The following is a 10,876-nucleotide window of genomic DNA, read 5'->3' as shown; positions in this document are numbered from 1 at the left end:
CACGAAAAAAAAAAGAGAACTTCTTACATTATTAAACTAAAATAAGATCAGAATACTGAATTGGAGTCTCTGGTTTGAACTTATAAAATGTGAAGTCTTTCCAAAAAACTAATTGAAGGGAAAAAATGATTCTATCTGTGAGTATGACTTTGGATCAAGCTGCCATCACATAGTACAATTGGGTGTTCCACAAATGATGGCGTTTGGTATTCAATTGAAGAAATGTTATCTTTGGAAGGTTTTCTGTCCTAAATTCAAGTCATTATATATTAGACTCATGGCTCCATTTTAAATTAATGTGGACGATGCTAGTAGGGTTAGGTGTAGTATGGTGGAAGATGTATTGATTGTGGTGTAATCTGATAAAATAGAAAGCAATAGCCAAAATAAACTAAATAACTGTCATTTCTAACCAAATCCCTTCCTAATTGTTTGTTCGAATACCTGACTTTCTTTCATGTGATTCTGTTTCTGAACATATATATGGTTGGCAGTCAGCTCCGTACCAACAAAAAGCCTTGTTGGTACAGAAGATGGGGGGTCCACTTCTTAGAGGTTTACCACATTGGAGGAAAGAATACAAAAGATGGGAAAGCACTTCCCCCAATGAATTCCATATAACCACAGTCCAAAGTTCAGTTGAGCAGTTTGTATCAAAGTATGAAAATTTGAACCACTGAACAGGAAGTCACCATGTGCATGTCAATTTCAATTATATGGCCAGACATGTATCACCCATTTGCTTTTTTATTAACAGTGGTCCAAACATCATCCAAGGATCGATTTAGGCTTTCCTTCGAGTCTCTAAATACTACTAGTTGTGCTTTTAAGAATTAATAACTTAACAGGACAAGTATGACTGAAATAGCATCTCAATTACCACAGCCAAAGATTTCAAGACCCTAAGGCACTGCTAACATAAACAACTAGGGGAACTCTAACAACATGATTCTTACTCCCCTCTAATACCAACTCCCCAAATGTGTAATCATTTGTTGCCTCTTTTGCTTCTAGGTGAATCTTAAGGTCTCTGGATGCATTCGGTCTTATCTCGAAAACCATTGGTGACACAGTGACTGCCACACCACTTGGCTCCTTCAGTGTCACTTGATATTTCTCCTTCTCGCTACAGACATTTGTCACCCTCCGGTCCACCATCCTGGACCCAACCAAGTTAGAAACTGTGATACTTGCTGTATTCAAATCTGAGCACCATGCCTCCTCCTTGGTTGGGCACTCAATGCCCACTGCTTGTCTAACAGAATCATTGTCCACGCCGGGCACAGCACACAGGAATTGTATGTAGTCCATGAATTTGATGTCGAAAACTAGTCCTGGGTCTAAGGCTCGAGCTGGGTTGATGGCCCCAGAGCCAAAATCAAATGGGGTTGCAGGAAAAGTTCTGTATGACGGTTGGGGTTCAAGTGTTGGACCCTGTTGGGCTATTGGTGCTCCTAAATGATCTGTTACATTGGCTGTAGTCATCATCGCTGATACAATTGCAGCTGGGCTCCAGTGTGGGTGTTTCTGCTTGATCAACGCCGCTATTCCGGCTATGTGAGGGGTAGCCATGCTTGTGCCAGATGCAAGTGCAAAATTCTGGCCTGGAGACAACACACACAGCAAATGTCCACTTTACCATTGAATGCCAGACATGGATAGGCTTCAAATGTGGCACACACACACACACACAAAAGAATGGAAATGGTTTTAGTGTTCTGTTTGTTACCGTATCGTACCTGTTATGTGTTGGTCTTCTTCACTATTAGGACTCCATGCAGCCCATATAGAGGAACCTGGAGCCATGACATTTGGTTTGAGGACATCAGCAGTCTGCAAGAAGACATTATTCACATCGGGTCCTCTTGATGAGTAGGATGCAACAATGGGCCCCTGCCCCGTGTAAACTGCCGTTCGTCCATCGAAAATCCTCGCTGTTGCTGTAAAATCCACTGCATCTCCATTCCTGTTACGTATAGTATGAGAGTTGTAATACTCCCACAGATCCTGTAGAAGAAAATAGGTAAGCTCAATTCCTTAATTAAACTTCATTATTTCCAACAGAAAATGAAGGAAACATTTGACATAGATTGGATCCATGCGTGCAAGAGTGTGAATCACATTTCCATGTCACAATCAGAATGTTTATTACTAGATAAGTGCATCCATACATCAAAACACAAATGGGTGCACCCATGACTTTCTCCGACTTCTTTTACCATGTTTGTTTTGTTATTTTTCTGAGAAGAACTGGGCACAATTTCATCAATAATTGTGTTAGTACCAAACGTTCATGAGACATACTAATGAGTTATCGAAGTCATCTAGTATGATGCCCGGGACTTGCAGGGTTATTAATGTTGTGCCATCTATATCGTCAGCGCCAATGTGAGGGTCCATTGTGATTATAAATCCGGCAGCCCCAACATTCTGAATTGTTTCTGAAACCTTGGAAATACTTGCAGGACCCAACTCAAAGTCCTGGCTGTAAGTGCAGATGACCAACTTCCCTCTAACCAATGATCGGATGAAGGGCTTTGTGTGGTGACAGTTCTCCACCATTGTATTGCTTGTGTTCCTACTGCACACATCTGCTGCTGCAGCAATTGGAATTTGCACTTCTTTGGAGGTGGGAGCTGTAAAACAAAGCCAAAGGGATAATTTATGCAAATATGATCAAATAAAACCATAACCACCACATCCAATGATGGTATAGGAGTAAGAACAGAAAACAAGAAACAAACTTTAACAGAGTAATAAAATTTTATGTTTCTGATGAATATATTGGAGAGTATAAGGGATCAAATTTTACGTGAAATGCTTGTGCCAGTGAAGCTTTGTCCATTGCCTAAAATGATTGTATTGTTATATGTGCGATCAGTGATAGAGGCGGCAGCACTTGTGATCCATGGGCTAAAAGAGAGAATGGTACTTGGACCAGGGCCGCCATTACCAGCCGCCTGAACAACCACAACTCCAGCATTTGTAGCAAAGAGTAGTTCAATTTCAAGCGTGTTGAGAAAGACAGAAGGACCGGGAGGAACAGCAGTTGGCCCTATAGAGAGGCTCAGGATGTCGATTCCATCTTCAACGGCCTAATTTCAACCGAGTATGCTAAAAGGTGATTTGAAGAACTAGTCCTCATATATTTTTATTGAACAACATAACATCAAAAATCTAGATAAAAACTAATTCATTGGTTGCTTTTATCCTCCAACCTGATCAACTGCAGCCACAACATCAGCCATATAACCTCCAAAAGTGTAGAGGGCTTTGTATACTGCGATCCTATGAAAACAAGTGGAAACACATAAAAATTCCATATAATTTACACAGTTTAGAGTACATCCATCAAACAATGCCAAATTCATGCATGAAAGACAATGAAATAAACCATCAGATATTGTTGATTTGTTATGTGAAAGTTTAATTTGTTACCCAGCACCAGGAGCCATCCCACTTGCATATCCATAGTTGAAGCCATTTACTGTCACTGGAATTTGGTGATTTCCAGCAGCAGTAGAGGCTGTATGACTGTCATTGCACATAATGAAGCAACAAACAGGCATATTAATAAGCAGAGTGAAGAATTTTCATCAAATGACAAACACAAATGGAAGATGTGTAAGAAAAAACTGTAGACAATTTACTAATAAAAGGACTATTTCAATCACTTGGATTTGTAAAGTAGACTTTCCTGCCATGGCCGTCAGCATCAAAAGGCGATGCATAATCACGTGTGGCATTAAAATCACCAGCGGCGATTGCACCACGTGCGTAGAAATGTGCTCCTACTATCTTGCCATTACATGCTGTTTGGGGGAACCCATTGCCGGTTGTGCATGTTCCCCTGAACTTTCTTCTATTTAAATGTGAACCAACTCCAGATAACTGGTTAGTAAAGCTAGGATGGCTTGGATTGATCCCAGTATCAATCATACCTATCACAACCCCCTCTCCTGAATTCCTAGCTCCTCCTAAGGTTGGCCAAACACCAGTAGGGATTCCCAAAAACTCCGGTGTGTATGTTGTCATCTTTTCCATTTTTATATCCTCCTCCATATTTCGAACTCCCTTGGCATTTCGAAGAACATTGACAGCCTGCAAAAGAAAAATAAAAAAAAATTCCTTAAATCCAATTCTTCAAACATTCTAAAAATGAAAGATGAGAACTGTTGGTTCTTGCAATCATGGTCGTATCATGTGAGTTCATGGACATAGACTGTTAATTATATTATATAAAGGACACCTTAACCTGTGTTTGGTATGCATTCTAGGTCGATAATGGATTCTGAGAGGATAAAAACAGCTATTTAAAAATGATCTTAGAATGCATTATCGACCTAGAATGCATTCGAAGATTGCATTCCTAATATAGCATTAAAGGTTCCAGTTAATCATGTAGCCATGATATTGCAAATACTGCCTAGACAATGCATGTAAATCTTCTGAGCATGAACAAACCTCCTCTGATGTGACATGGACTGCAAACCCATTAAGCAAATGTGTGTAGCTGTAGAGTTTGGTGTAGGATCCTTTTTGAAAGAGTGAGTCTAAGAAATTGTCATGCTTACTAATAATGCTGTCCTTGTAAATCAAAGCATCTTCATTACTCCTACAATTCAGATTATAACTTGATTAACTACCCAAACAAGGAAAGAAAGGGAAGCTATAAAAAGCCATTGTACAATCACAGGGGAACTACAGTAAACACTCAAAAACTCTGAAATTTGGTCTTTTAACAACTTGAAGCCTCTTGTATTCAGGTTCTATATCCTTGAAGACAGTGGGAGTCAAACCTCAGATGGTTATGACTGGTTTTATATGTAATGACAGATTCGTCGTCCATTAGAACCATGAACACCTTGGCATCTACAAAAAGAGAACCCCATAGTTTGATCAAAGAGAAGAGGAGAATGAAAATGGACGCGGGAGCCATTGCCAATGAAGCATCAGAGAATGGGATAGTTCATTTAAGTTTGAAGGCCTGTATATTTTTTTATCTTTCAAAAATTCAGACATTGGGAGTAGGTGTAGTGAAGAAGCTCCTTATGGGGAAAGATCTTTCCATGTTATGTGATTAGGTGACAGAGTTGAGGATGCAAGTTTATTCATGCTTCACACACATCCATGTATCTTTCATTTCCAAACCACCTTGGCCTGAGTGGGTGGTGTCCTGTATCCCCATGAATAAGTGTTAATTATATAGGTAACAGCAATTGATATTGTATAAAACAGTACCATATAAAGTTCAGTGTTTACAATCAAAGTCATGAAATACACCACTCTGTAGATTTGTTGGTCATAAATACATAAATCTTAGGTCCTAACCATTTATTTTGTTATTCCTTCTTGAAATTTAAAACCATAAAAATTAAAGGTCATCAAAGTTGTGCAGTTACTTGGCCAAGAACTTTAATGAACAGAAGTTACATTAATAGGTCCATCTGATTATGCTCATGTCATGTTTAAAATGTTTAGGGCAGGGGATCTCCATGTTGATTGCGGGAGATGGAATCTCCCATGCCAAGCGAATGAAAGCACAAGAAGAGACTCCACATGGTTCGTATACAATGGGCACACATGTCAAGGGGTACATGTTTGCATGGGATGGAATCTCCCATGCCATGTGAATGAAAGCATAAAAGAGACCCCACATGGTTCATATACAATGGGCCCACATGTCAGGGAGGAGCGAGAGTGAGAGGACGCATGACAAAGTGGCGATGATTTTTCCTTTACATTTACTTGTGGGCCTTTTTTGTTTGAATGATATAAAAGGATGAGAAACTTGTGAGAGAGGATCTCACATGTTGTGGGTTGAGTTGAAAAGGAAAAAGAAAGAAACGAAAACATAATAGCATCGCAATCAATTAAAGAAAAAGAACAAGACTTGAAAACATTCTTTGGTGTGTCAATTAGATTTTTTCCCCATAAGTTTTTCTTAGGCATCATCCAAGAAATGTGGTTGATTCATCATCAGACATATGGCAGCAAAAGGCTGTGTTCATTAGGTTTGGTCCATCTATGGAGCTTCCTTCTCTTTCTGTTAGACAATTCTGATTGCTCACTGACTCCTCCACTCTGGGTGTAGGGGCTGAAACCTCATAACCATGATCTGATACCACTCTAACTGTATATCCATTCTTTGACAGCAAGACATGTCAGTCACAGGGTTTGGAAAATGAACCTGTTCTTTAAAAAAAAAAAAAAAAATGTAGTTTCAACTCAGGGTAGTCATTTCAGCCTGGGTTGGTTGAAAACAAATTTTGAGTAGATTTACTGTAGTTTAACAAAGATTTGCAGTTTTGGGTCACCCACTCTCTAATCTTGTCTTGACTTCTTACAAGCAGGTCTTAACTCCAAAATGTAGTTGGAGTATAGGGTTGTCCACTTGTCCATATGCTCTGGTTGTAAGCACTAGTCTGGAACTATACTGCAACCTTCACATGAGTGGAATTGCATTGTGTAGTTTTTCTGCTTTTCTTTAGATTCTGTTGGGCTTAGGCTCACCTCAGATTCATTAATATTCACTATTGAAGCCCAAGTCATATAGAATCACTGACCCCACCAAAAAAAGGACGTACCCAGTGCATGAGCCTCTCATATATGTGAGATTGGGGCGGCAAGAACTTCCAACTTTACCAAGAGAATGTTGAGATGTTGTTTTGACCACTTGACCACCAGGTTGCAACATTCGCACTTTACCATTGGACCACCATGAACCAAAATAATAATAATATTATATTATTAGAGTTCCAATCTTCTGCTTTTCTTGAGATTCTGTTGGGATTAGGCTCACCTCAGATTCATTAGTATTCACTACTCAAGCCCTAGTCATATAGAATCACTGACCCCATGAACCAAAATAATAATATTAACAGTAAAAAGGAATTAAAAACTAGTTTAAAGAGTAAACTATCAGGATTAAAGATGAAATGAATTAATAAATGCATCATTACTCTGGTAAAGTTCATTTGGTTAACTGAGGAAAGCTTTGGTCCAGACATGATTAGCAAGTTGATGCCGCCGCTAATTTTGACTAAGAAAAGAAAGAAAATTTTCTGTTTATTCCTGATTCCATTTGAATGCCTAAGGTCCCCAGTTAATGGACTTTTTTAGGGTTACTGGCAACACTATGCCTTATTTTGAACCATTGGATTGGGATCCATGTATAAAACTGGTTCTCCACTACTTTCCAGAAATCCTATGGTTTCAAAGCGACACTCTAATGATGGAGAGGGAATCTCTTCATCCTTCATGATGTGTGAAAATTAACTCCTCAGTCCCACCTCTTATTATATGAATTCGGGAAAGCTTTTTCTTAATCCAATCTAAAGATCAGATGTTGTGGCTTAAGATGTTCTCTCATCAATGAATGTGAAGAGAAACTCAAGGGTTTATATTTTATTTCTTATTTAGCTTTTGCTTCTTATTTTACAAGTAACTTTCTATCGGATCAAATATTATACTTATTAGCTATAATAGCTATAAAGAAACTTTAAAGAATCATCTGTATGAATCAAAGAAATTCTTTCTAAAGAATCACTTTAGAAAATCAGAATATCACACGCAACAAGTCATTTAGAATTGTAAAATAAGCCAATCCTTCGCCATTTTTTTTTTTAATTTGAAATATTGTTTATCAAAATAAAAAAAATAATAACCATATATTAGATAAAGGATGCCAAATATCTTTATCACAATGTGTCCTTTGCACATCTTCATCACACCTTTTTTTTTTCATGCTCTACCATCATATCATTACACATCACTTTGTCCACGTCATTCCACAAGCTACGGCCAAGCACAAACGGAGGGTAAACACACCCCTGCCACACCATCAGAAGGCCTTCCCCCCCCGTTTTTCTCACCCCCCCCCCCCCCCGTTTTGCTACCTGCAGAACGCGACATGTGGACAACTTTAAGACCAACGCACCGGATGTAATGATCCTCACCCAATCTTGACCGTTGGTCTCCTTATTGTCCACGTGTCGCGTTCTGCAGGTAGCAAAACAAGGAAAAACATGAATGGGAAAAACAGAGGATTTTGATCCACCATCAGAAGGCCCTCCCCTCTCCTCTTTTCTCTTTCTTTTAATGGAACACGATCACAAGGCTTCGCAAAGCTCTCTAAGACCCCATTTGGTTAGAAGCAAGATTCAAAATTCCGAATTTCACCCTTCGCTAAAACAAAAATATTTTAATGAAATTTCAAAAATTTTGCATAAATATTTTTATAGTTATTTCATTTTGATTTCTTGCAGAACTGAAATATTTCAGTGAATATTTGTCGAAATTTTAAACCTTAGGCCCTCTTTGGTATCATTTTTCTTTTTGATATTTGTTCATAAAAGTAGCTTTGGATGCATTTGGTATCATTTTTGGAGCTTGTTTCTATTTTTAAAAAATTGATAAAACACAAAAATAAAAAAGAGATCAAGAGTTATTTGTCTTTCGGCTAAAATTGATTTTCAATTATTTTTGCGTTGCACTTTAATGAGCACGTGCTTAAAGTCTCACTATGGAGGGATAAAGTAGTCATTTGCTTTGTAATTAGAAATCTAAGCCCCTTACCCCCTCTTTTTCAGTCCAAAGTGGAGAAAGACAGTTATAAAAAAGATGGGTGATGGGAATCTCTTCACCCATTTCTTCAAAAAATCATTTGCACATAGAGATGCCAAACTATTTCTCACAAAAAATCATTTTTGCCAAGTAGTTACCAAACCATTTTTATGTTTTGATAAAAAATGGTTTTCATTAAAGATTTTGTTAAATAAAACAAAGAAAAAAAGAATTGAGTGAGTGAAAAAACGCTAGTAAAATCAATGATGATAAAAATTTCCTTTCTATTTTTTTTGGCTGGCCTTCCATTTCGCTTTACCAATTAAAATTTTGTTTTTCTTTTCACCTAACCAAACAGGACCTAGGTATTAATCTCTTAGAATCCGTTTACCGAAAAAAAAAAAAAATCTCTTAGAATCCATTTATTGGGTCTCCATATCTTACCTAAAAAGGCAATTCCTGATGCTATAAAATGCTCTCACATTCCACATTATCAGCTAACATTATTTATATTTATTCTTAACTTTTTTTTTTTTTGGGTAGAAATATATGATTATTCTCAACTTTTATTCTTTATTTTTTGTGGATTGTTCTGATCCATGTATGTAAATTGTGAAACGTCTTAGGGTAACCTTGAGTGACCAACAACACTAACGTGGAATTTGCTTGTCCATCTAAGTAGATTAAGCAAAGTAGTAGATACAAGCCTCTACTTTGTGGGATGCCTTTCATATGTTCCCTTTGCACTGACTCATTCATTCCCAAAATCTGATTTGGAATACACTCAGATAAAACATTAAATCAATTTCTACAGAGTCATTATTAATAGAATTAATTAAGAAGAGAAGTCAAGAAATTCCCTTACCAAAGATTTGACTTCCCTTTGATCAACAATCCATTACTATATATAATCAAACAGTTGCAGATAATAGTATTCTAGTGAGTGACCTTCTTTATGATTTCAATTTGTAAGAATTTTCTATTGGGTAATCTTCTTTTTTCTTTCTTTTACAACCTGGAGGATCAAGAGCATCTTTTCATTAGGGAGAATCTTTTCCTTTTTCTTGATTAATCTGAAACCTTGCTTGATCCTACTGCCCCTTTATATATCTCCACTTAACCTCCTAATGTTCCTACCGGAGAAGGCTTCTTGTACTTCCCTTTTGAGCCGCCAATGAGAATATTCTAGGTAGGATAGTTGCATAAATTTGATTGGGCTAGTTTTTCTGAATAAGATTTCTGAGGTGAGACTTGATTAAGATGCAATTATTATAAATGATGCTTAGAGGATAACAAATCTACATTGACCTTATTAACAATTGAAGGATTTATGTACAAAGTACACATCTCAAAACAGAATGGAAATCAATCCTATCTAATCCATGTTATCATAATTTAATCAATTTGGTGATAGTTTCATTAGATACAATGATATGGTGTATAGCTCATATTAAACTGTTGTAAATTGCAATAGTCGGAAAAGAGGAGATACTTGAGACTGATGATTAGTAGGGTAGGCATATTATAACCCTAATTTTTTCAGTCTAGTGCCATCTTAATGTCAACCTCCTGTTATGGTATTGTTTTGCCATATTCTCATGGGTGATGGACAGCAACATGGGAATAGTTCAAAAAGTAGTAAAAGAGCAAAGTATAACATCGAAGCTAAAAGAGGCAAGCCTAAGGGGGGACCCGAACAAAATACCAAAGGAAGCAATCAAATGATGATACATAAAAAAATAGAGAGCGAAAACAACTACGAAATGATAATACATCAAAAGCATGGGGGGGAGAGAAACATCATGAAAGGATGATACATTAAGAAGCTGGGGTGGGGGGAGAGATGAGTCAAAGGTACCAACATGTGGTCGTCAGAATGTTAGATGCCTATTGCTTAAAGTGTTTAGGTTGTAGAATGAATTGGGAGAAACCTATTTCTAATCTCGAAAGTAATGGCTTCGAAAAAACTTGAACCAATATACATGATGACTCATATGATTGAAGTAGGACCTCAAAATCTTGTATTGCGAACAATATAGGGTCCTCATCCCCATCTTTGAGCCTTGATTGATCCACAGTAACCCACCAAGAGGCAAAGATCAAGATGCTAAAGCTACTATTCCTAGCTACATGCCAATGTAATTTTGTTTATCCTGTCACTATTAGTTCGAAATAAATATATAGATTGAAAGTTCTGGAATTTTTTAGGGCAAGTTTTGAAAAATACTTCACATATCTTCAAACCTTCCCTTTAAATGTCTAAAAAAATTCATACAGTTTCATGTTAGTTGGCCTGCAGTATTTAGTATGA

The 10,876-nt window shown here is 37.4% G+C and overlaps 1 protein-coding gene across 1 annotated transcript; it reads right to left on the bottom strand.

Moving 5' to 3' along the window:
* Window positions 1-696: 696 nt before the first annotated feature.
* Window positions 697-4,963, bottom strand: LOC122069887 (subtilisin-like protease SBT2.5). Its single transcript, XM_042633972.1, has 9 exons — window positions 4,800-4,963; window positions 4,465-4,612; window positions 3,701-4,101; window positions 3,439-3,537; window positions 3,219-3,288; window positions 2,813-3,095; window positions 2,305-2,636; window positions 1,740-2,007; window positions 697-1,604 (listed from the first exon to the last, which is right to left on the bottom strand). The coding sequence occupies exons 1-9, from the start codon at window positions 4,937-4,939 to the stop codon at window positions 895-897; spliced, it is 2,451 nt and encodes an 816-aa protein (XP_042489906.1). The 5' UTR covers window positions 4,940-4,963; the 3' UTR covers window positions 697-894.
* Window positions 4,964-10,876: the final 5,913 nt, after the last annotated feature.

Source organism: Macadamia integrifolia, unplaced genomic scaffold (genome assembly GCF_013358625.1).
Source record: "Macadamia integrifolia cultivar HAES 741 unplaced genomic scaffold, SCU_Mint_v3 scaffold750, whole genome shotgun sequence".
In the NCBI taxonomy this organism is placed as follows: domain Eukaryota; kingdom Viridiplantae; phylum Streptophyta; class Magnoliopsida; order Proteales; family Proteaceae; genus Macadamia; species Macadamia integrifolia.
Note: the sequence above shows the minus strand (reverse complement) of the source record. Positions and strands in the feature narration are given on the sequence as shown.